Consider the following 25,208-nt stretch of genomic DNA (forward strand, 5'->3'; position numbering starts at 1 on the left):
CATTTTGGAGCCACACGCCTTCGCTAGCTAACGTCACACTCGCTCGGTCGACAGCGGGCACCATTAGCAAGCTAGCAAGCCCTAAATTCGGTCAAAAGCGAAACGTTATACTGTTTAAATTTTTTTTTTTTTTTTTTTTTAAGTGTAATTTAACAGATAAATAAATAATCTTTGCCTTTGCAATAAAAGAAAAGACATTCCTGGCTGCTCTTCGTTTTAAAGAAGGTATCGGGTCAGGCACCGTTTAAGCACCAACACGATTTCAAAAGTTTTAGCGTCGGTATCCCTGCCGGTAGCCGCTACACAAAGGAAGTTGGCGGTTGGCCTCCCTGTTCAGCGGTGGGAGTGGCCAGTGCTGTACCATGCTGGTAGCCAGTGTGAGGTCGGCCTTGCTGGTAACCAGTGTTGTGCCACACTGGCTTCTCAGTGTAATAGGACAAACGGTGTCTAGTCCGCAGTTAGCTGTAGCCCCTCTGATCACGTGGACATGTTAACTGAATTATATTTTCTTTTATGCCTACATTTCCCAGCATGCATTAGAGCTGCGCTTCTCATTCTTGATACTGGTGAGGTGACCGTGGTATTCTGTCTGCTCGCGTAGTTTAGTGTGTAATTGCGGTAGTTGTCCCTTTACGCTGGTTAGTTAGCTGTTTTAGGAAGCCTGCTTTGTTGTGTCCCTCTAGAAAAATGTTGAGAGCATTTGACTGTAGACGACTCTGTCCTTGTTAATCTCATCCTTAAATCCTCCTAGACAGTTAATTAGTAATTGCACTGAAATGTTTGGGAAGCACTCAGTACATTTAAGCTTTATAAAGTATATTTTTTTAATTCTTGCTTTGTAATATTTGAGTAATTTCACAGATTTGTTTTTGTGGGACCAGTATTTAAATAGTGAAACAAATATTTATCTTTAGTTGAGCATATTTGAAAACTTCAGCGGTTTGGAAGAGTTGGCATTCATAAACAGTCTTTGAAATACAGCTATTTTTGGCCCGGTTCTGGTAAGCCCTTGGTCAGATTCAGGCCACTGGTAATTAGCTTTGACAGGTTGATGACTCCAAATGATTTTTTTTTTGCTTTCTTTTCTTTATAAATTGTTTGGAAGGCCTCTCTGGCCGAACCATAAAGAACCCTAACTCACTTGTTCCTCATAAAAAAACAAACATTTTTAGGGTGTTTTGGGGTGCAGGGTTGCCTTTTTAAAATCTACAATGCTTGATTTTGATGTGACATTACTAAATGCTGTGTTTGCTGAGTGAAAAAGTGGTGAACACCTGAGAAGTAAGGCAAGAGTGAGTGGTTTGGCTTGATAAATGCAGACAGAATTTTGATGGGCTTGGCTTAATCTTAATTATATGTATCCTTGAATTGTCCATCCATCTAAAAACTTTCCCTGGGGTTAGCTTGATTATTTACCTGTTTAAGAAAACTCCCAGTATGCATGTCCTTCCCTGCTGAGGTGGACCTCTCTCTAAACCATTACAGGCATTTAGCGGACGCTGTTATCCGGAGTGACTTACACAAAATTCTACATTCAACATTTACATCGTATCCATTTATACAGCTGGATATACACTGAAGCAATGTAGTACTTTGCTCATGGGTACAACGGCAGTGTCTGACCTGGGAATTGAACCTGCGACCTTTAGGTTACAAGACTAGCTCCTGACCCATTGTGCTACACTGCCGCCCCACTGCTCGCTTGTCTGTGTCTTTGACGCTTTGCCTCTCTCCCCCCCCCACTGCCTTTCCCCGCTGAAGTCGAGGAGAGTAAGTGACTGATCCCTCCGCATGCTCTGTGTCTTTGTGTGCGTGTCATTGGCTGGATCGCAGCTCTGTGAGAGCCCATAGGTCAGTAGTGGTAGTGCACATGATGCTGGAACAGTCAGAACAAGGTAATGCACGTACAGCAGCCAGTGCAAGGTAGCGCAGAAAATGCTGCCAAATTCAGAACAGGGCACAGAACACTTGCGAGGTAATGTCCCAGCAGCCTTTGGGGATGTCCATGACTCTCCTGTTGTGCAGCACTTTGTTTTAGCCTGTCCAGGCTTGAATGGAAACTGCCTGTTGGTGGTAGGTGCTAACCGGCTTGTGATAAGACCTGGAATGACTCACAGTGCTGCACACGAGGAGTGTTTTTCCATCGCTTGAACACTGCTGTGAGGATGTAGCGGTGTGACTGTGTAGCCAGGACATCACAGTAATGCTGCAAAGGCATCGTGCATTAGACAGAAGCTGAAGATGGCAAAAAAATAAATAAATACTGCACGGAGATCACAAGGCCCTAGTATTGAATTAGGTCCTTTTATACTGAGGGAGGTTTAAGGTATAATCCCCTCCTTCAAGATCAAGTGCATCCAGATGAAAGGTGCAAATTTTTCTGTCTGCAATATGTAGCCGCAAATCAGGTTCAGTTTGAAGCTGCTAGAAAGGCTTTTTTGAGCATGTGAAGTTAAGTTATTTCCTCAGTTACAGTATTCACTCATGTACCCGTCAGGTGCAGTGAGCATGCTACTTGGAACTGGAAAAAGCATTCTCAGATCAGAGTCAGATTAAAACTTTCTTGCCAGGACTCTTAATTGGGTGTAATTGCTCCATCACATCCTGTGCTGTCTATTCATCGTTCTAAAAGGGGATCGTCCTGCCACCGTTTCTCTGGGTGATCGTACTCCGTGGTTAATGTGAGAGTGGAGTGTTTTTAGCCTGTCTGGAGTGCTGTAGGCTGTAAACTGCTTGTCTTGCTGGCAGTGCGCAGGCTATAATGAACGTGTGTGTGTGTGTGTGTGTGTGTGTGTGTGTTTCTGCAGGACTCTCAGAGCAAGCAGGGTGGATACAGCATGCATCAGCTACAGGGAAACAAGGAGTTTGGCAGTGAGAAGAAGGGATATCTGATGAAGAAGAGCGATGGGTAGGTCTTACACACACACACACATTCTCTCTCACACACACACACACACACACACACACTCTTCACCACACCCACACACACACCCACACTCTCACACACACACACACACACACACACACATCTCTCTCACACTCTCACACACACTCTCTCCACACACACACACACACCCCACACACACCACACACTCTCCCTCTCTCTCTCTCTCAAGCAAATAACTACTCAACATACACCACTTCCCCTTCATCACCACACACACTCTCTCACCCTCCCCTCCAGTCTACTTGTCTTAAGTGCAGAAGCTGGAACTACTCAGAGTGAGAGCCTGCAGCCTTCAGTTCACAGGCACGAGTTTCTCTCTCCTCCTCCAGTTACATTTCCTTAAGTGCTGGCTGCTGGGCCGCACTTCCATCATCACTCAGAGTGGCTGCAGACAGACACAGCGTGTGTGTGTCTGTCTGTGTGTGTGTGTGTAACCCAAGCCCTGCAGGACTTAGGGAGAGAAGCAGGGCCTTAGTGTTGCTCATTGAGACACATGTTGGGGGGGGAGGGGGGTAGCCTGCATTTTAGTAAATAAAGAACAAACAGTTCTGCACTGAATGTATAAATAAATCTGAAATGTGGATCACGGTGTATATGCTCTAAAATAGTTTAAGCAGATATGAGTGTGTAAGTATAGTACAGTTTTGGTTGCTAGTTGCCTTACGGTGATTGGCTGCCTCTGTCTCCTAGGCTACGGAAGGTCTGGCAGAGGCGGAAGTGTTCGGTGAAGAGTGGCATCCTCACCATCTCGCACGCCACGGTGAGCCCCGCCCTTTTTTCTGTGCACCGATGATGTGAGCTCTGTTTCAGCGCTCTGTTTTTTTTAGCCCTTTATGGTGTGAGGTCATGCATATGTGATTAGAATGTTCTTAACTGATCATTCTAATGCTGATGTTACAATCACTACTGGTGACTGGAAGCAATGGAGCTCTAGAACACTGACTTAGAATTTTGAAGAAAAAAAAAAACATTCCAAAAAACCTACTGTATGGGTATAGGAGAGACAGGAACCATGCATAACTTGGCAGAGAAGTGCCTATAGCCTGTGCCCATTTCTAAATCAACTACTAGTGCCAAAAAAAGTCTGGTGGTTAATTGGCCTGTCCTTGTGGTCATGGGGCCAGAATGTAGAGAATTTAATCAATTCAGTTGGTTCCATGTATGCTCTTCCTTTCTGATTTGGTAGGATTCCTGGTTGTGCTTGTATTGTGACCAAGCAGACCATCTGACACTGTCAGTGTTGTGGGGGGAGGTTAGCACGGGCCTGTTGCCATGGCATCCCGCCACCCCCCAGCCCCCCCCCCCCACCACTTCCCTTCCAATCGTGACTCATCTCCTGGTGATAGTAAAGCGGAGTAGCTCACGTGGTTCCACACCGGCTGACATCACAGCGGGGGGTGTCCATTACATTTGCTGTGAAAGACCGCAGCGCAATGCGGCGCTGTGCCCCCTGCGGCCACAAGGGGGCGAGAGCGCTCACGGCAGCGGGTGGTAATGGTGGGGTGAAGGACAGGCAGTGGAAGAACGGCCAGTAGATGGCCTCGCTGGGCCTACCTCGCACTTGTTACGCACGGCAGGGACGGACTACACACGTCCCATCGTCTACTGCAGGGGCCAAAATGTGGTCTGGGGCCCAAACCTAGGCCCCTCCAAGGCCTTTGGCTTGGCTTGTGAAAGGGGTGGGAATAAAAAAATAAATAAATAAAAAATACCATATATTCAAAATATTAAAAAGTAATGGAAATTGAGGAACAAGATCACATTGATCACATGGCATGGAACGCATTGCAGCACATACCATATAGCAGTGTTCAGCAACAATAGGGAAAGTAGAATCTTATTATAAATATCTGACCCAGATATTAATGGTGAAGGTGGCACCGAGCACTTAAAAAGGCCCCCTTGAGCTATTATATGGAAAAAATAACCAGCACTTTACCTTTTAATTAGCATGTAACATGCACTCGCTGTTATTGGACCTAATCTCTGCTGAGCCTGAAATCAATTTTAAGGCCTCTGTAATAAAAAATTAAAAAAACATTAAATAAGCATTCTGTCATTAACCTCCAGGGAAGCATTATGTTTGGTGCATCGTGTGTCCTTCAGGTAAAAGGGTCCCCTGTGCACTTATGAATGCTGGAAATATAATTCAACCAAAGGCCCTTTTTTTACCTGGGTTTATGTATCTTGACAAAGCAGGCCCTTGGCGCCAGGTATACAAATAGACATGGAATAGAACATAAGAATTGAGGATAATTGGTGCACGAGGGGTGAAGGAACACTGTGTTGGCCATCCGCTAGACCCAGGGCAGCAGTTAGCGTCGGGGCTAATAATCATTCATGTACAGCCAGCAGACGGCTCTCCTCTTATGCTCCTCCCTGTTTCTCCAGGGGTCGTAGTGGACTGCCGTGTCCAGGAGATGATAAGGGGTTGCCGGGGGACGTTAGCAGGGGGGTAATCGCACCGCTCTCAGTGGCTGAGTGCTGCCCACACTGTGAGAACAGGGGCTGCCCAACCCTGCTCCTGGAGGGCTACCGTCCTGTAGGCCTTCACTTTTGGCTCACCTGATTCTACTACTTAGCACTCAACGAGACTCTAAAACCGTTGAACGAGGTCGTTTGTTGGCTTGAAGTACAAACCCTACACGCGACGGAACACGTCTGTCGTTCGGCAGCCCTGATCTCTAGCTATGGAATTGAAGGTGCGCTTTGTTAGGGTTGGAGTAAAAAGCTACTAGGCTGAACAGGGTCGGGCAGCCCTGCTGTATGACATGCAGACGTCCTTCAGAGCGCAGTTCTCGAGCTGGACAGCAGGGGGGCGTGTGGGGTCGCTGACCGTCTCCAGGCCTGTACTGTGTCCAGTGAAGACTCCACACGTTGCCTCCTGCCTCTGACTGACCTTCGGATTGACTGCCCCATGACTGGGAAGAGGACTTCTGGGACTCCTAAATCTACCTACTCAGAGAGGAGAAAAAAAACACAAAAAAAAAAACGTTTGTCTTACGATACGACACTAATTTATTTATCCCCTTGGGGCAATTTCTTACAGGGCAAATCAGCAGTGAACATAACATATGGTGCTGTGTGACAGTTTGATGTTTAACACCAAAAAAAACAGGAGTAAAGAGTCATTAAAGAGTCAAAGCGTTCATTAAATTATTTATTCTCCGTCAGTCCTTGTCATATTAATTCATGAGTAGAAGGTATAGGCTATAAATTTGTCCCCCCCCCCCCTCTATCGATGGAGCGTTTGGGGCAGTTTAGACGACAAAGAGGAAGAGGGAGGAGCTCGAACGGCCTCTCCCGCTGGCCACTGACAGTGTGGGAGAACTTTATTGTCCTTAAAATTATTGTTATTATAATACACGGCATTAAAATGGCCTTTTTAGTTGTGGCGCTGACTCCTGTCCTCCTGGTGTCTGGGTGCCACCGCGCGGGTAATTGGAGAACCAGCGGGTGCACGACCCTGTTGTAATGCGAAATCGCGGGCCTGGTAATTGCCTGCGTGGGAGTTATTATCTCATTATGCTGTAGGGGAGAGCGCGGTGCGTTTTCTCAAGTAGGGCCAAAGGGGGGGGGGGGGGGGGTGGTGTTCTGCATTAGACCTGTACGTCCATGCAGAGAGGGTCCCTGCAAGTGCAGTGCGTGCTCATACGATCCCCGTGTCTTCAGCTGTAGTTGACTTTGCTGTGGGAGAAGGTTTTTGGAAGAACCTGATTCTTTTGCGTGGGAGCACTCACGCCAGAATGACTTCACACCTTTTCTGGTGTTTACGTCTGCTTTACGTACCTCTCTTTCGAAAATGCTCTGAGCCAGCAGGACCGATTGAAACATTTCAATATCTGTTGGTTCAATAAACCAATAAACCATTTTTTTTCGGCTCAAGGGATTTGCAGTCCAATACAGTTCTTTCCTCAAATGCGTTGTCATATTAAGGGTATTATGGATAAAATCCTCATTGATAAAAAAAACAAGCCGTGGGTGTTTTTTTTGTCTGTTAATCTCTCTCCTCCTGTCACTCACCTGGCTCTGACTCCTGGCTAGCTGTCGTGCAAAAATCCCATTAGCGTGTCTGCAGTACTGCAGTAATGCAATACCAGCTACCCTGCTAACGCAGAATGTCCTCTCGATGCTAGTGGAATGTTCTGTCAGTGTGAGACCATCACCACTCCATGGCAGCAACATTGTGAGGACACTTACTCTTAGCTGGGTGTAAATGGTGTAAATCCTGTTTACAGTGGTCTGAACTGATATCAACCCTCCCCCCTCCCGTGTGTGTGTCTCTCCAGTCCAACAGGCAGCCCGTGAGACTCAACCTGCTCACCTGCCAGGTGAAACCAAGCGGGGAGGACAAGAAGTGCTTCGACCTCATTTCCCGTGAGTCCACCCAATGCCACGCCCTGCCCTGGCACCTCTCCTCACTCTGATAGATTGATAGATGGATGGATGGATGGGATGATGTAGATAGATGGATATAGGCCAGAGGGGTCAGTAGGATGGATAGACAGCTAAGATGAATGGGTATACAGAGAGATTGACACCCCTGGAGAGGTTTTCTGAACTGTAACCTGCCTCGTTGCTTATCCTGTTGAATCTTCCCCCGCAGATAATCGGACGTATCACTTCCAAGCAGAAGATGAACAAGAGTTTGTGATGTAAGTGTGTGTGTGTGTGTGTCTGTTTGTGTATTTTGTGTATTGCGGTGTGGGCAGTGGGTGGGTGTCCTTGAATGAGAGTCTTTTCCCTACGGGTCTCGCTGAAAATAATCCAGTTCAGATATCAAAACAATGGAGCACAGTATCACACAGTACACCCGTGCCACCCAGCAGTATCGTTAGCATGACTGCATTAGCATGCAGCCACATTCAAGGTCATATGCAAAGGCCTTTTTCTGTTAGCTTCCCCCTCAAATGTTGTACATGCAGCAACTGCTATCACAGAGGTTTCACTTGTGATTAATTTTTCATAAAACTGCCTCAGGGGACCTATAGAAAATTGGTTGACGTAAAAATGAGAAGTCAGTTCACGTTGGAAAAACATCTATCGATTTTTGAATTGGGAGAAGTGCTGCATTGCATTACCTGTGGTCTGCCTGTTGCCGTGGCAATTCTGGAAGTTTTTCATGTGCAATTGAGGTCAGCCAGACTGCTCTTACCTGCTTCGCACACTCTCCAAAGAGGAAACCTTAAAATGGAGGTCAGTCTCACGCAAATTTGGTATCTTGACTGGCACAGGGACAGAACTCCTGTTTGTCCATTTAAATGTCCTACAAAAAGCCCATTCAGTCTGATCTTACATTCTATTAAAAATGTCCAGTAAAGTATATGCACACACACACACTCAGATGGACCAAGCACAACTTGGAATTTGAAATTAATTTTAAGTTATGTGAATATAGTTTCATGACATTTGAATAAAGCAAGGAAGGTATTTTGTCATACCAGGCCAGCCCAAGTACATTTGTGAATGAATGGCTGCAAATGCTTGGTTTTTGCAACCCAACCAAGACCTTTCTCTGGGCACCAAGGATAAATTCACCAGACACATCCACAGCCGACACAACAGTGGCGGCCCTGTCTTGTAGAAACAGACGTATATTTAACCACCTTTACCTGCGGCAGGCCTCTGGAGGAAATATTCCCAGATAAAAGGATGTATTATCATCACACTGCTGCAGTGCCATTAATCACAGCTAAGAGCTTCTGAGGTTTGATTTTTCCGGGCTCTACTCTTACTGTCTGGCGGGAACGTTTAGGGCCGGGAGAGTTGGTGCTGTTTTTAAAAAAAAAAAAAATAAATAAAAAAAAAAAAAAAAGTTGTTTCCCCCTTTAATTTAAGCGGGATGTCCCAAGTAGATAAATGGACATCTTACAAACGACCGGCCCCAACGCAGCGGCAACTTCAGCGAGAAAACAAAATGGATAAATAATTCATTACTGAGGACAAGTTCAGGATTGCAGCTCGAGCTCATAAATCACAGAAAATGGCGGTGAAAACGAGAGAGCGCTGTGTCTTTAGAGGCTCGCTTTGGGAACGGGGATGCGGACGGGTGGGGTGTCAGCAGTGCCTGTAATCAGCCTGTACGGGACAGGGGGCCCCCCCCCCCGGCCAAAGCAGCTTTATGAAAGAAATATTGACCCGCTCAGGGCAAAGAAGCTGACTCAGCGCTTTCCTAAAACGGCCCCTCTGTCCCAGGGGGAGCGGGACGGCTGCCGGCCGGGCGGGGGGGTGGACCAAGGTCACTGACCGAGCGCGGGCGTGCGGTCTGTTAGCGTCCTGCTGCATCGCTGCTACGTCCTGATTGGTCGCATTTATACTTCAATGCCGCCCCCCCAGTTAGGACTGCTGCTGTCCTGGAGGGGGCGGGAACACAGGTTTAGAAAACCGCCTCTGTAGTTGACATGCACAGAATGAGTTTGTAAGAATTTGCATGTACTGCATTATGCATGTGCATATTTGTATGTGAAAAATATACAAGTAGTGAACAGCGAAACCGGTCACTTAATTTGGCTGTTGGACTGTTACAGTATGTGAGGCCAATATGGCCTGTGTGTGCAGAGACTACCAGCATCTGGAATTATACAGGAGGAATATGACGCCAATCTTGCAAGAGATAGCCAATCAACTCGCGCTTGCTCGGATGTCACGTCCCTCAAACCACTGAGGGATGATGATGCTCATTCAGTGTTCAGTAACATTTTAACACTGAGCTAGTCTAAGGGTATGAGTGCACTCAAACTATGCCAGTAAAAAAAGCACTGTACCCCATTACAGGATTACCAGCACCTCTTATTATTCAAACACTTGTTTCCATTTTTTTTTTTTTACAAGCTGTGTACTCGTATGCATGAATCACTGTTTTCATATAAACATGAATATATGAATATGGATTCTGATATTAGCATATTGTGAGCGCAGCAGGTTGGCGCGCTCGTGGCCCAAACACGCTGAGGTAAAGCGAAAAGGCCGTCCCGGGTGAGGTTCGGGGTGCACGGCGCGGCGGGCGGTGACTGACGCATGGGGGGGGGGGGCGTGTCCCGTTGCAGCTGGATCTCGGTGCTGACCAATAGCAAGGAGGAGGCCCTGAACATGGCGTTCCGCGACGACCAGAGCGCCGGGGACGACAGCCTGGAGGACCTGGCCAAGGCCATCATCGACGACGTGCTGCGCATGCCCGGCAACGAGGTCTGCTGCGACTGCGGGGCTGCAGGTGGGCACGCGCATGCACGCGTCGCTGGTGTCTGCGCAAGAACTGAGCATCTGTTCACATCACAACTTAGTTTGTTCATTTTATTTATTAGTGTAATTACATGATGTATACAAAGGTCTCAGACAAATTAACTACAACCCTCTACCGAGCACTTGGTAGAGGGTGGTAGTAGTAGTAGTAGTAATTTATTTCGGGCCTTATTAACAATTTTCCAAAAAGAATGCACGTAGAAATAAATAAATGGGTTGTAGATAAGGAAGTGCATGAAGCCAGACACCGGTTGCATCATAAATACACTGATGTGTTCAGTCAGGGCAGAAGCTGTAAAAGATGCTCATGCTATTTACGATACCAGACTGAGCTTTGGCTATCCTGCTAGCCTGTATCCAGCTGAAATGCTAAAGCGCTGGATTTCTGTTGAAGGACGTGGTCACAAAAATGTGATTTAGAATGTCCTCGCCTGAACATTCTAATGCTGATGATGTAACAATCACTGCTGGTAACTGAGAGCAATGGAGATCTAGAGTATTCTAGAACCTTTTAATATTGAGAAACATTCCAAAAAACTTCAGAGTTAAGTCTGTGCCTTTCTAGACATGGCTCAGGATGTTTTTAAGCGATGGCTTAAAAATGTGGCTTTGGACTTCCTGCCGAGAATAAAACAGCACGTGGCTGAAGGTGATGCGAGCGGTTTAGAATTGACCCAGCGCTACACGTGGGTTTCCTCTCCCTTGCAGTTTAGAAAGTCCCCACTCAGCAGTCCCCCCACCTGCCCACACGGTCGTCTCACTGGCGGTCCTGGCGGTTCACACGCTCGCCACAGCCTCGGTCAGAGCGCGTTTCACACGCGAGGCCTCCAGCGGTGACGAGCCGTACGGTGTCACTGTGTCAGTGCCTCAGAACACAACGCACATGCTCATAGTGACAGATTTTGAAGACTGTTGGCACGTTAAGCCTAAATTTGCAGTTGAAATGCACAAAGAAACGCACTGCCTTTGTGGAGCCAGATGTTTTACAGTCTGTTATTTACACACACACCTCTCTTCCTGTTTTGTGTGTGGGTATGGAGCAATGGAGTATGTACCAGGGGTGACGTTAATTTGGACAGAGCAGGCCATGGGTCAGCAGCTAAAGAGCCTGCTCCTCTCAGTATAAATTAATGGTTATATTAGAGCTTGGTGACCTTCATCCTGCCCAGGCCTTAATTGCTCTGCAGGATACATTAATAGGTTTAATTAATGCGATTATGTGCTCAAGTGTTCCTACTAATACAATTTCGAGATACTTTTATGTGCTATATTGTAGTTTGAAAATTAGTTGTCGTTTAAACATTATAAGCAAATCTGAACCGTCACCTTTTTCTCTGCTGTTTTAACATTTGGGCTACGCTTGACCAGAGTCACATGACATGGTACCCAGTTTAATTCAGGCGTAGAGACGGAGGCGCCTCATCTCCAGGATTTGGCACGTGCCCTTCCTAAATTAAATTCGCAGTCTCCCGGGTACCGCTCCAAACGCATGTCGGCTCTGCGCTCGGAGATAAATCTCCTTTCGCGTTAAAGGTCACCTGCTGCCACCCGTCTCTGCTTCGCGTATTTTTCCGCTGCGTCTCCGGTGATGAGTCAGCACTGCCGTACTGTAGCCCGCCGCGGACTGCAAATGAGCGAGCGAGCGAACGAAACGAGGGATAGATGCCGAGCGCGTGCTCTTTCTCCCCCAAGCAGTGTCCTTGCGCACTGATGGGTCGGCAGAGTTTTGTTTAAAAAAAACAAAAAACAAAACCAAAAAAAAAAACACTGCACTCTCTTAACCGCGAAATTAAGACTCGCGCAGCTGTGTCAGTTGATCCCGACCTCCGTGCCTGCTTAAATATTCTGTGAATGCAGCACAAAACTAAAGAGGGGGCGAAATGGCGCAATGTTTTCCACTGAACTGAACTGCAGCAACAACACCGTCATCCTGTTTATCAAGTTGTTGTGTCCCCCTAGTGGTCAATAGAAGAATGATTAAACGTTCATTATGTCCGGGAAGCGGCCAATTTCACTTTCTATTCTTGCCTTTCGTTTGGTTATGTCTCTCCTTTTCAGTCCACCCTGCGCTCTGTTAAGTTTTTATTCAGCCCTCTTAGCTGGGGAGGAAGTGTCAACGTGTTTCAGCTCAAAACAAACAAAAAAACAAAAATAACAAAACAAGAAAAGACATTGTCCTAAAGCAGGGGCGTCAAACTCCAGCTACGTGCTCCAGCTGCTGGTATTTGTGGTTTCCTTTCAATCGGCAGCCAATATTGGCCTTAAAAGCAAGATGTGTGGACTCTTTAGCCAATCAAATCAAATACTTTCAGGTAATAAAGCATTTGTTTCTATATAACGATTACCTACACCTTCACTGATGTCTTTTGCGAATAGAGCACAAGCCTGAAAATAGAAGATAACTTGCAATTATTGTCTCTCCAATTTTTCCAGTGAAGGAATTGAAAGTTCAAACAGTTTTTCGTTCGACAGCATTGAAATTGTGAAGTTTGTGTTGCTGCAGCATCACCAAGGTTACAGGAGAGTGTTGTGTGTTCACTTCTGCTATGTCAGCTTGGTGGTGAATGAAATATCACTCCTCAAATGTGTAAAAGACTCATCCCTGGTGTGTTGATGGACTGTGACAGTTTTCACATATTTCAGGTCTGTCATGCTCCAACACTTAAGAGATTTACGATCTCAAGAACATATGCTTCACTTTTATAGGCATTCAAAATGTCCGTGAAGTGCATGGTCTTGAAAATACAGTGGCCGCTATCCAAACTTTGTTGCTGCAGGTGTAAGGCCATTAGGCCAAGAGCATCATGCGCCCTCTTGTGTCTGACAAATGTTACTGCATGTGTGATGCGATACTGACCAGCAGCCGAGACATTTTCTACATTCTTCTCACTGCAGGGGTGAGCCTTGTGAGACATTTTGAAGTTTGTCCCACTTCACTTCCAGTGTAAATAGCTTACATAAGTGCGAATGGGCAAGGGCTCACAGGAACATACATATAATTGTCAGAAGACCAAGTGTGAGAGGCAGGAAGTACAAGTGAAACAAAAGTTCTAGATGAAGATAAAAGTATAACATGAAAGTGCTAGATCAAGATACAAGGACTCAAGTGTTATAAGACGGTGATCTGAAATGGGGAGTAACACTGCAGAGGAATAGTGTTAAAGTTAGTCAAGGTAGAGTCTGAACAGATGCGTCTTCAGACCACGGCAGAAAATGGGCAGTGATCAAGTGGTTTGGGGAATGGGGAGTTCATTCCACCACTGGGGAGCTAGGGAGGAGAAGCTCAATTGTCGGAATGAGCAAGAACCATTAACCCAGACGGTAGGCAGTGCATTTTTAATATTTGGTATTTACATATTTAACATTACTGAGAATGGCTTAGGTTGTGAAATGCTATATAAGGCAATAAGAGTTTCCTCTTGGGACATTCCTGTTGCTCCTTCATTCTTTTCAGACCCAAAATGGCTGTCCACCAACTTGGGGATCCTGACGTGTATCGAGTGCTCTGGCATCCACAGAGAAATGGGGGTGCACATCTCACGCATCCAGTCCATGGAGCTCGATAAATTAGGAACTTCTGAACTCTTGGTGAGTTTCCATTGTTCATTTTCCATATAGTAACATTATTATTCACACTATATTGGTTATATATAGTACAGTAAATGTCGGATTAAGATATTAGATATACACATCAGCTCATCACTATGGAGCTCTCATTAATTGTAATTAATATTCTTTACTGTATCGAAGAACCATCCGTACGTGCACGGATTTAATTAACTCAGTAGATTCATTGATATATCAGCTTTAGTCAACTAGTAAGTCGGTGGATGTGCAAGCTACTTTTCAGAATTCTTTGCATACATTTCTGTTCCGTTTGTGTGCTGGCGGAAGTACCTGTGTGCGCGCGTGTGTGTTTTATTAATCATCCTCTGTGGCTGTTTCCTGTGCAGCTGGCCAAGAACATAGGAAACGCTAGTTTTAATGAAATTCTCGAAGGAAGCCTCCCCTGTCCTTCACCAAAGCCTACCCCATCCAGCGACATGTGAGTACATTTTCAGAGAGGGTTAACCCTTTATGGCGTAAGTTCACAGTGATTAGAATGTTCTTCTGCTGAACATTCTCATGCGTATGTAACAATCACTGCTGGTAACTGAAAGCAATGGAATTCTGTAACACTGACAATTCTAGAATTTTGACAACACATTCCAAAACAAACCTACTGTTCAAAAGGTTAAATCTACAGTGCCTCGTTAGTTCAGGAAGGGGCATGCACACGGGCTCTGTCTGACTGAGGGCTTATAGGGGCAATAAACAGCTGCAGCCAGTGCAAAAAGATGGTTGGATTTCTTGCTGGCTGATTTTAAAGGGCCTGAACATCTAGCAGTTTACATCGTCTATATGAGGGTCTGAAGCCTTTGCCCAAAGGAGAAAAGCACTTTGAGTTTTAGAGTCCATAAACCAGCCGTCAGCAATGGTGGTTATAATAATATATGCTACTTGCAGCTAAACACTAGTCTTATTTTCAGATACCTGCTGACACAAATATTATTCTCCTTTTGGTTGTGTGTATCGTATATGTTGTATACGAGGAGGTACTAGTGAAGTGTTCATTCTGTTACCGCGGATACTGTCGTCGTTGTTTTTATTTATACTTATGTTGAACAAAAGGCGTGTGACATATTAATGTTGTCTTAAAAATAATATAAATATTTAGCCAACATTTTGGCCTTCCCCAGGGTGACACTGATAAGGCTGGGGGGGTCAGGCACACACTAATAATTTATTCATTCATGAGTGAATAATTCTAAAACACGCTGAAGTTTATTCGCTGTGCGTGCGCCGCCTACTTTGTTTTTGTACACACATCTTGTATTATTACGGGGTATATTAATGAAGACTGTGAGTCATGTTGTACTTGTGGGGTTACCGTAAGTTTGTAAATAATTACCCGCAATCAGGCGGTAGCATATGGACGGATTGCCGTAGGTGTCTCGCTTGTAACGTTGCCAGCGGCGATAAAAAGTGGGCGTTCGCTCTCCGATTAGTGACTCATACCTCCTTAATTTCACACCCGCCCCCCCCCCCCCCCTTTCCCACCCACCCTAGGACGGTGCGGAAGGAGTTCATCAACGCCAAGTACGTGGACCACAAGTTCGCCCGGAAGAACTGCGTCTCCGCGGCGGCCAAGATGAGCGAGCTGTGCGACGCCGTGAAGTCCCGCCACCTGCTGGCGCTCGTCCAGGTGTACGCCGAGGGGGTGGAGCTTATGGAGCCGCTGCCCGAGACCGGCCTGGTGAGCTCCGCCCCGCCCCGCAGCCCCACCCTGCTCCGCCCCGCCCCACCCTGCAGCCCCACCCCGCCCCGCAGCCCCACCCTGCCCTAGTCCTGACTCCTGCCCCTCCCCACCATGCCCCACCCAGCCTGACCCTGCCCCACCCCACAGACCCGCCCCGGCCCGCCCCACCTTACTTCTTCCTGCCCCCCACCTCACCTTGCCCCACCCTGCTTGACCCTGCCCCGCCCCACCTTTCCCGCCCTGCCTGACTCGGCCCCCACCCCACAGACCCGCCCCGGCCCACCCCACCTTACTCTTCCTGCCCCCACCTCACCTTGCCCCACCCCACCCCTGGCCCGCAGCCCTCCGGTAGCGCGGAGGACAGATAGCGTCGCGGATAGCGACTCTCTGCAGATCCCGTTTGCAGGGTTAACGATGCAGACAGGGCCGTTCCACAGGGACCTCCATAGCGTGGCTCGTGGCTGGACTGGTGCTTGACTTGACCTTGGCACAATCGGCATCAGAGATGCTGTATTACCTGCCGCTGTTTCCCCCGTGCATTCACCCAGGTGACTTGCGGCGCTGCTAAGCTACAGGAATTCCACCCGCGCAGCTTGCCTTGTCCATTATGTAGCTGCGTTCTCTGGGCTCAGAAGTGGTGCCTGCTATGGGATTCAGTTCATCACTGCAAATAGCATTTGTGTTTAGGGAACTTTTGTATAATACCCTTTCCCAAAAATACAAAAATGAAAGGCCAGCATACTGTAAGACTCTCAGCCAGGTGTGCGCCAGGCGTTTATCACTAGGGAATTCTCACCGGAAACTTCTTTGCTCATTTCCCGATCGGTTTTCTGTTTACTCCCACGTGTGTGTGTGTGTGTGTGTGTGAGAGCTATTTCAGCCGTATTCAGCAGAGTGCATTGCCCTCCTTTCATATGTACAGTACCAGACCTGGTTCAAATATGTATTTGTTTTGGATTCACATACTTTTCTGTGCTCTGCTGATCTTACCTGGTGAAATTGAGCCTGTCAAGAGGCCTAGAAGAAAGGGTTTGTACTTTCTGAGAGCATTTCATAGGCTCCAATATACCAGTGAGTGTATTGGAGAAAATTATTTGAATCCAAATCAAATATTTATTTGACCCAGGTCTGATACTCTGTAAGAGTTGATTTAACACTGAAGATTTTTCTGTGTGGGTTTTAAAACTCCCAAAGTTCCCAAAAGGTAAACGTCTTCAGGAAAACCACCGGTTTGTGCTTTTGAGTATTTCCAAGCTGCACACACAAACACATTCAGCACACGGCGTCTTCCAGTCTCTGTGTCTCAGAGAGCCAAAATGGCTTCCTATGGATTTTAATTTACATGACTGGTCCGTAATCAGCACACACAGGCCTGCAGTGCATGTATTCCCCCCCCCCCCCCAAACAATCGCAGGCGGTAATGTAGCCCAGTGGGCCAATAACGTGAATTTTAAATATTGAGAGCGCATTAGCTTTTATCCTCTGTGGGAAATGAGAAAATGAAATGGGAATTTCCCCCCGATTGTTGTAGGTAATTGCAGTGCAGTTTTTTTTTTTGTCATTTTGATTTATTGGCATAATAACTGGAGTGCAGTGAAGCACACTTTGGTCTGGTGTAACCCATTTCTTCATCATGAAATGTGCCCTGACCAGCAGGAAATGGTAATACATATTTTCTGCATGTACAAACACAGAAGCCCGCTGTTATCCCCATGTTCATGTTGTAGATAAAATTGGTGTCTCTTGTTATCCCAGGTGCAATGTGTCTGAATCAACATAAAAAGGTTGGCCTGAATCCACATGGAGAATTAACTGGAAACAGCGATCAACTTCTGCACTTTAAACTTGCCCTAGCATCAGTGCATTAAAGTTTAGGACCAGGCTAACCTATATGACTGTACTGTATATGGAAAAGCTGTCAGGGAGAGCTGTGCAATCACTATTTGAAGGACAACCCTGGCCACTGTAAAGCAAATGGAATCTTTTTATGTGATAAAGCCCATAAGGGGTACTGTTTCGTAACTAGTTTCCAGCTCTCCTTGGCAACGCTGATTCTATTACATCACTGGTTGCTTGATGAGCTGTGATCCTAAATCAGTTTTAATGAGAGGAAATGGCCGCAGGAGTATTTTGGATCTTGGCCAATGCACCTGCACCTGGTGCAATGACTGCTGAATGCTGCCAAAACTTCAACTTGAGCTTGTCCTTTTTTTGTGATCGCCCCCTGCAGGAACCTGGAGAAACGGCGCTCCACTTCTCTGTGCGGACAGCGGACCAGACCTCCCTGCACCTGGTCGACTTCCTGGTACAGAACAGGTAAGCGTTGGGGAAAGGTGATTGGGCAGGCTCGCACATGGGGCTGTCTGATTGGTCAAATAGTGGTAGTTCCCCCCCATTATACTCTGTTGGCAGTATTTATTGTGGTGGTGCTCTCATTAGTTTACTCTGTTTACTGTGTCTCAGGTGGACTTGCATGCATAATATTTTTGCGTTAAGAGTCTGGTAGATTTTCAGTGAGAGCAGTCCTGCACTAATCCTTACCGAGAAACAGGTATTAGTGTTGGGTTTTTGTGAGGAAAAAGAGGAACGTATTCAGCCCAGATGGAGAACCGAAACCACCATTTCAAAGCTGCATCGCAGACCTCTCCCTCTGCGGGAAACGATGCATTGTTGCAGAGAAAATAGAAATTGCTTTGTAGTTTATCGAAGTTTTTGTGCTTGAGTTAAAAGTCGCTGAGAGAGGGTGATGTGGGGTGGGCGATGACAGATGAGCTGAGTGGGGTGGGAGGGGCCTGGCGGCCGGTTTAATGGGGTCAGGCCGGGGTCAGGCCAGTTTCCCTTTCCCCCTCAGCACCTGGCCCTCCAGATGCGCTCGGCATCTGGGCCATTTGGGCTGCAGCCTTGTGCCAGGAGTTCACACACGGTTGCGCTGGCAACTCAGGATCCTGCGCGTGACCGTTTAAAACAGGCACTGCACAGTCTGTAATACCTCACCGTCAGACCGAGACTGGAGTCGCCATCAGAGAAAACTAGCATCTTAAACTGTTACGCAGGGTTTTGCTTATAGGCGTGAATGGTTTAATTGCTGTTCAAATTATTCTACCCTTTGAGATGTGAGGTCACAATGTGGTTAGAATGTTCTTATCTGAACATTCTAATGCTGATGATGTAACAATCGCTACTGGTAACTGAGAGCAATGGAGTTCTAGAACACTGGCTAAGAATTTTGGGAAAAAGAATTTGACAAAAAAAAAAACCTATTCATCAAGGGGCTAATGTAATTTTGTGTTGGTTTATATTACAAGTTCTATTATATTAATGAAATTTGTCTGTGTTGGTTTTGTTTGGGTAAGCATTCTAAGCTTTACTTTGCCAGCGGGGATCGGAATGAAGTGCTTCACGCAGAGTGAATTGTTTCCCTGTTTGTAAGGACTTGTTGCCTCTGCGCTGGGCCTCCCTAACTCTCCGAGTCGCCAGAGGCCTGTTTTCTACCTCGTTTCGCTTCGCAGAAGTGACTGAGCGGAGGGGAAATTGAATCATGGCAGTTTTTACAGTATTAAACTCTCTTCCACTGCTGATTCGGTGATGCAGCAAAGCCAGCAGGAACCCGGCCTCTGGGGAGACTGCAGAGCCTTCAGTTTAGCTCTAATCAAATACGGATTTGAATAGATATAGGATTACCAGATTGGCTGAGCGTTCTATTAGATTTTGTCGTACTGAACCTGTCCTGTGAAACACGTTATTGCATTACGCGCGCTTACTCTGTTCACTGTGGCGGTGTCTTTGGCAAGAGCGTCTGCCAGATGTGATTTAGGGTGGTTTTGAGGACGTGAGGATGCCTCCTTAACCGGTGTGTGTGTGTGTGTGTGTCTGTGTGCACGTGCATGTGTGTGTGTGTCTGTGTGTGTGATTGTATACGTGTGTGTGCGTCTGTGTGTGCGTCTGTGTGCGTCTGTGTGCGCACTGCAGTGGGAACCTGGACAAGCAGACGGAGAGGGGGAACACGGCCCTGCACTACTGCTGCCTCTACGAGAAGCCCGAGTGCCTGAAGCTGCTGCTGAGGGGCAAGCCAGCCACCGACATCAGTGAGAGAATACAGCTTATACTGTATACACACACACACACACACTCACACTCACACACATACACATACACACTCACACTCACACTCACACTCACACACACACATGCATGCGCACACGCACGCGCACACGCACACTCACACGCACACTCACACGCACACTCACACATGCATGCGCACAAGCGCACGCACACACACACACACACACTCACACATGTATGCGCACACACACACTCGCACACACTCGCACACACACGCACACTCACACATGCATGCGCACAAGCGCACGCACACACACACACACACACTCACACATGTATGCGCACACACACACACGCACACTCGCACACACACGCACACTCGCACGCACGCACACACTCACATACACACCCACACACCCACACACACACTCACATACACACCCACACACCCACACACACACACATGCATGCACAGAATCCACAAGAACACAGTAGATAGAAGAGACAGAAGATCTGTAGTGCATGTGATCAGCCAATCACACGTGACCTTGCTTGTTCTTTCAGCCAATCAGGGCGGGGAGACTGCGCTGGACATTGCCAGGAGACTGAAGAACTCCCAGTGTGAAGAACCGGTATGGCTTTATTCTTGTCTGAACAGATACATGAGAGGCCCAAAGGCCTCATTCAGCTGTTCTCTGCACCAAAAATGATTAAACACTTTGTAATGAAGATGATTTGTGCAGCTGTGTCTCCAAAGCTCATATAATAAAAATGAGCTATTTTCAGAGTAGAATCGTGCTTTGATTTAAGCTTTGTATTTGATATCTTGGTCCAGGGCCAATTGTTATATTTATCCATTATATATATCACGAGTGTGAATTTAGAGTGCCACCACCTTAGTTTCACTTAAAATAAATCCAGTTTCCTTTTAGATCAGAGATGTAACCCTAACAGGTTTCTCTTATTTAATTCACAAAATATTTAATTGAATATTTTGTGAAGTAAATAAGAGAGAATGGTTGTTTCTGAAGGGCTATTTCTCTTGGGAAACTGGAAGAGCAGTACCGTTTACTTCCACAAGGTGGCAATGGCAGCCAAACATTCCCACAGGCCACAGCAGCGAACGGCCGGGACTCTGAAAGCCAGTTCGAAGTGGCGGTTTGGTTGATGAATGCGCGTAATTTTGCGCTCGCGGCAGTAGAGTCGCGCGGCGCAGGTGACGGCGGGAAATATAGTCCAGTGTGGCTTTGCCCACTCGCCTATTAACGGCCAGCGATCGCTGCGTTTTTATTCCTGAGGTTCTCCGCGCTGCTGCTCCGGCATGTCGTTGCCCGACTTAATTGTGTTCTGGAAGCAGTGGAATGTTCATTTACAGAGGGCTGGGTCTTTTGATGCGTATGGCCTAATTTTAGTCTTGTTATTAAATATCATGCAGATTTTTTAGGAATACTTACAGACCCCAGTTTTCCCCATTCCTAGAAGCTTTTTGTTCAGGAATCCTGTTGTCACTACAAATGGCCTTCAGGCGTACTGATTGAGCTTTTAAAAAAAATAACGTTAAATTATCATGCCTCTGTTTGCATTAAAGAGTATATAATACAGAGAAAGAAATTAAAATGAGAAAATTATTGTTTAACGTGTCTTAGCATAGTATTCATTTGTGCTAATTAGTGTAGTGTGTTATATGTTGAATTTTGCCTTTAGAATGTGATAGGCAGTGTTGGAGTGAGCAGTCTCTGGCCCCAGTTTGTACAACATGGCGGAGCCCATGAACTACATTTCCCAGGCTTCAAAAACTCTTTTCAGCAAGCCCATGGAGAGTCAGTGATGTCACAGTGACTTTGTAACTGTAACTGTTGTGCGCTGCCTCTTCCTCCAGCTGGTGGAGGTGGCCGCTGGGAAGTTCAACCCTCACGTGCACGTGGAGTACGAGTGGAACCTGCGCCTGGAGGAGATCGACGAGAGCGACGACGACCTCGACGACAAGGTTCGGCCCCGCCCACAACCCTGATATACCGACCAAAAAAAAAAAAATACTCATCCCCAACAAAGCACAGCCCAGCCCGTTCGGCTGTTCCAAGCACGTCCTCTTGAGATAGACACACCTACACAATCTCAAACATTCCCCCTCGCGATACAGACACACCTACACAATCTCAAACACGCTCCCTCGCGATAGACACACCTACGCAACCTGAAACCCGGCTCATTTTAGAGCTCAGACACAGTCCAGCGTACACACTTTACAGCCTTATGTGCCCTCTGGTGAGTAGGTTAAAGTCCAAATTCACACTTAACCAGCAGCTGAAGTGTAGAGCCAGGAAGGGCTGTCACGGTATTGGTAAATGACTGAGCAGTTTATTGACACAGCGTAAGAGCCCCTCCCTGCTCTCCCCCACCATGTCCTGAGCGTGCTCTCTGCAGGTGCGGAACTGTAGCGCCCGATTAACAGCTGTGCCCCCCCCCCCCCACCTGCCCCCCCTCGCAGCCGAGCCCCATTAAAAAGGAGCGCTCCCCCCGCCCCCAGAGCTTCTGCCACCCGTCCCCCCAGGACAAGCTGTCCCTGCCCGGTTACTCCGCCCACCGCGACAAGCAGCGGCTCTCCTACGGGGCCTTCACCAATCAGACGTACAGCCCCTCCACCGACTCGCCCACCTCGCCCACCGCCGACGCCCCCCCGCTGCCCCCCAGGAACGCCGGCAAAGGTGAGGTTAACCGTCCCCTGAAATGTCCACACACAGACACACACACCCACACCCAAACACCCACGCATGTACACGCACACCCATGCATGTACACACACACACACACACACACACCTAAACACCCACGCATGTACACACACACCCAAACACCCACGCATGTACACGCACACCCATGCATGTACACACACACACACACACACCTAAACACCCACGCATGTACACACACACACACACACCCAAGCACCCACGCATGTACACACACACACACACACACACACCCACGCATGTACACACACACCACACACACACCACGCATGTACACACACACACCCACGCATGTACACACACACACATACACACACACACACACACACACACCAACACCCACGCATGTACACACACACACACACACACACACACACACAAACACCCACGCATGTACACACACACACACACACACACACACCCCCAAACACCCATGCATGTCCACACACACACACACACACACCCAAACACCCACGCATGTACACACACACACGCACACACACACATACACGCGCGCACACACACACACTGTTTGTGTGATATCCTGATTCCTCTCTGAGATATAACTCTGTTTCTTTGTGGGTGGAGTCAGTGGATGGTAGACGTCCAATCAGAGGTCACATGTGTCCAAATATGGTTATTCTGGGTTGTGGCTTGTCATCATCAGAAAAAAAAAAAAAAGGCCTTGTTTGCCCAATGGTGCCAGGCTTAACCTGCTTTCCTTACACCTGTGAGTAAGGTGTATGATTATATGATTTAGATTTAAAGTGATTTTGTTCAGCTTGGCTTCCCTCAGCAGATTACAGAGGTGTACGCGGCATAGTTCTCCGTTCTTTCTCTATGACACTTTCTTCTGCTGGGTTCTATTTATTCTGTTTCCTGTTTGCACGGTTTTATTTTTAAACCTCACACGGCTCGACTTCCCTTGGCGGATTACTAAACTCTGCAAAGTACCGCTTTCTGGTTTCATTCCGCTGCACTGTTTTTTAGGTTTGATTCAAATTTTCGGTTTTTCCTGTTTACTGCATTTCATTTTTGAGCTACACTCTCTCTCTCTCTCTCACACACACACGCACACACAGAGCCACACTCGCATATTTATTAACTGTCGCTTTTTTTTTTTACATTTTTTTTTAAACCGTATCCCCGGGCTACGAGCTCCCGTGTGCCCGGTTGCGCAATCGGTCGTGCGCGCGCTCTCTCGCGGCCGGACACGCCCGGCCGAGGAATGCGCCTTATCGCCGGGAGCAGGAAGGAGGCGCCGCTAATGACCGCTTACATAAGGACCTTCAGGAATGAGTGACTGCGGGCCCCGCGAAAGTGAGACGGAGAGGGGGAGCGAGGGGGGGGCGGGGGGGGGGCGGGGGCTGCGCTTAGAGGACACGCTCCGCCGCCTCGGGCCCCCGGAGGATCAGATAACCGCGCCCCCGCCCAAGATTACGGATCTTCGGCGCACTGGCCAGACCCGGGTGTTACATGTATTCTAGTCGTGTTCCTGCTTCGGCTTGGCTGCTTTCCGAAGATGACCGGCGTCTCCTCGCAAGCGCGGGGTCACGCTCCACGGAACACCCCAAATTCTATCTCGCCGGACGTATGCAGATTCACAAAAGTTTTTTTTTTTTTTTTTTTTTTTTTTTTTTTTTTGCGCCATTTCTCAAACAGGTTTAAATTCTGATTGAGAAGGAAACTGAAAGTTTCTTGAGGTTGACAGGACTGTTAGGACAGAGTAGAAAGTCTGACCCCACCGTACTGTGAAAGAGGTGTGGTTAGACTTTTGGTTTGGCCTTTGACGTTCACGTGGTGCACCCAACAAAAACCCCTTTCCTGGGTTTACTCTACGCACCCTTCATGTGTTTCAGAGTCTCTCTCTCTCTCCTTCTCACTCTCTCTCCCTCTCACTAACTCTCTCTCTCTCTCTCTTCCCCTTCCCCCCCTCTCTCTTGCTCTCTGTCTCTCTCTTCCCCTCTCCTCTCTCTCTCCCTGTTTCCCTCTCTCTCTCTCTTCCCTTCCCCTCTCCTCTCTCTCTCCCTGTTTCCCTCTCTCTCTCTCTCTCTCTCTCTCACCTGTTTCCCTCTCTCTCTCTCTCTCTCTCCTGTTTCCTCTCTCTCTCTCCTTTTCTCTCTCTCTCTCTCTCTCTCTCTCTCTCTCTCTCTCTCTCTCTGTTTTCCTGACAGTGCCGGTTCTGGCTTTCACTGGCTCTCCAACGTCACACTACGCCACTTTCTCCGGCTCCCGGCCGTGCATCAGCAGTGACTATCACTTTTTAAATATTTTTTCATATTTAAACATCCCTTCCCATAATGCCGTTCACTTCCGCCCCCATCACAACCCCCCCTCCCTTCCCCAGTGAATGTACAGTAATCCCTTCTCTCCTGGCTGAGCTCCCTCTTATCTGCCTGCTAGCCTGCTAGCTCTGGCTCCTACACGTCGCAGAAGGAAATTCTGTATGCTGTTTTGGTTTAATTTTCCCAGAATTCCCTGCGTGACTACAGTCAGGCCCCGGTCGAGCCTGATGGGTCTAACTCTCGCTTGCTCAGCTGCTCAGTGTTTCCTCCTTGCACTCTCTAAGCTGGCCTATGGTGTGACATCTCCACGTGTCATTTCCTGTAAAAATGCACTCAACTTCCTCAACTACATCCTTGCCTCCCTAGCCTGCAGGGTTCTTATACTCTTGCTGTGAGGGTAGAGAAACACTAGCAACATGCTAAGTTTACAATCTGGGTTATCCAAATTTGGTTTAGGTGGACTACTGATGCGTCCACAGCAACGAAACCACTCTGTTTCTATGGAACTGTCCAGTTTGGCACCAGTAGGTGTAAACACTATTCTGGTTTACATGTCAGCTGAGATGGAAGACCGTAGAGAGTTAGAGTTGCTTAGTTACAGGCACTAAAGACACCAATCCACTCAC

The 25,208-nt window shown here is 47.4% G+C and overlaps 1 protein-coding gene across 10 annotated transcripts in view; it reads left to right on the plus strand.

Annotated features, from left to right (window-relative positions):
• asap1a (ArfGAP with SH3 domain, ankyrin repeat and PH domain 1a) overlaps window positions 1-25,208 on the plus strand; it is a 106,841-nt gene that overhangs the window by 75,849 nt on the left and 5,784 nt on the right. For 6 of the 10 annotated variants that reach the window (XM_064346234.1, XM_064346236.1, XM_064346235.1 and 3 more), the window contains 14 exons: window positions 2,808-2,908; window positions 3,638-3,707; window positions 7,237-7,324; window positions 7,554-7,602; window positions 9,994-10,157; window positions 13,641-13,774; window positions 14,140-14,231; window positions 15,296-15,482; window positions 17,716-17,801; window positions 19,455-19,570; window positions 20,112-20,179; window positions 21,427-21,534; window positions 22,036-22,252; window positions 24,472-24,546. In XM_064346234.1, coding sequence (XP_064202304.1) covers window positions 2,808-2,908; window positions 3,638-3,707; window positions 7,237-7,324; window positions 7,554-7,602; window positions 9,994-10,157; window positions 13,641-13,774; window positions 14,140-14,231; window positions 15,296-15,482; window positions 17,716-17,801; window positions 19,455-19,570; window positions 20,112-20,179; window positions 21,427-21,534; window positions 22,036-22,252; window positions 24,472-24,546 — 1,555 coding nt within the window. The remainder of the gene's footprint in view (window positions 1-2,807; window positions 2,909-3,637; window positions 3,708-7,236; window positions 7,325-7,553; window positions 7,603-9,993; window positions 10,158-13,640; window positions 13,775-14,139; window positions 14,232-15,295; window positions 15,483-17,715; window positions 17,802-19,454; window positions 19,571-20,111; window positions 20,180-21,426; window positions 21,535-22,035; window positions 22,253-24,471; window positions 24,547-25,208) is intronic. The other 4 variants (XM_064346238.1, XM_064346239.1, XM_064346240.1 and 1 more) reach the window with 1 other exon arrangement.

Source organism: Anguilla rostrata, chromosome 8, assembly GCF_018555375.3.
Source record: "Anguilla rostrata isolate EN2019 chromosome 8, ASM1855537v3, whole genome shotgun sequence".
Taxonomy (NCBI): Eukaryota; Metazoa; Chordata; class Actinopteri; order Anguilliformes; family Anguillidae; genus Anguilla; species Anguilla rostrata.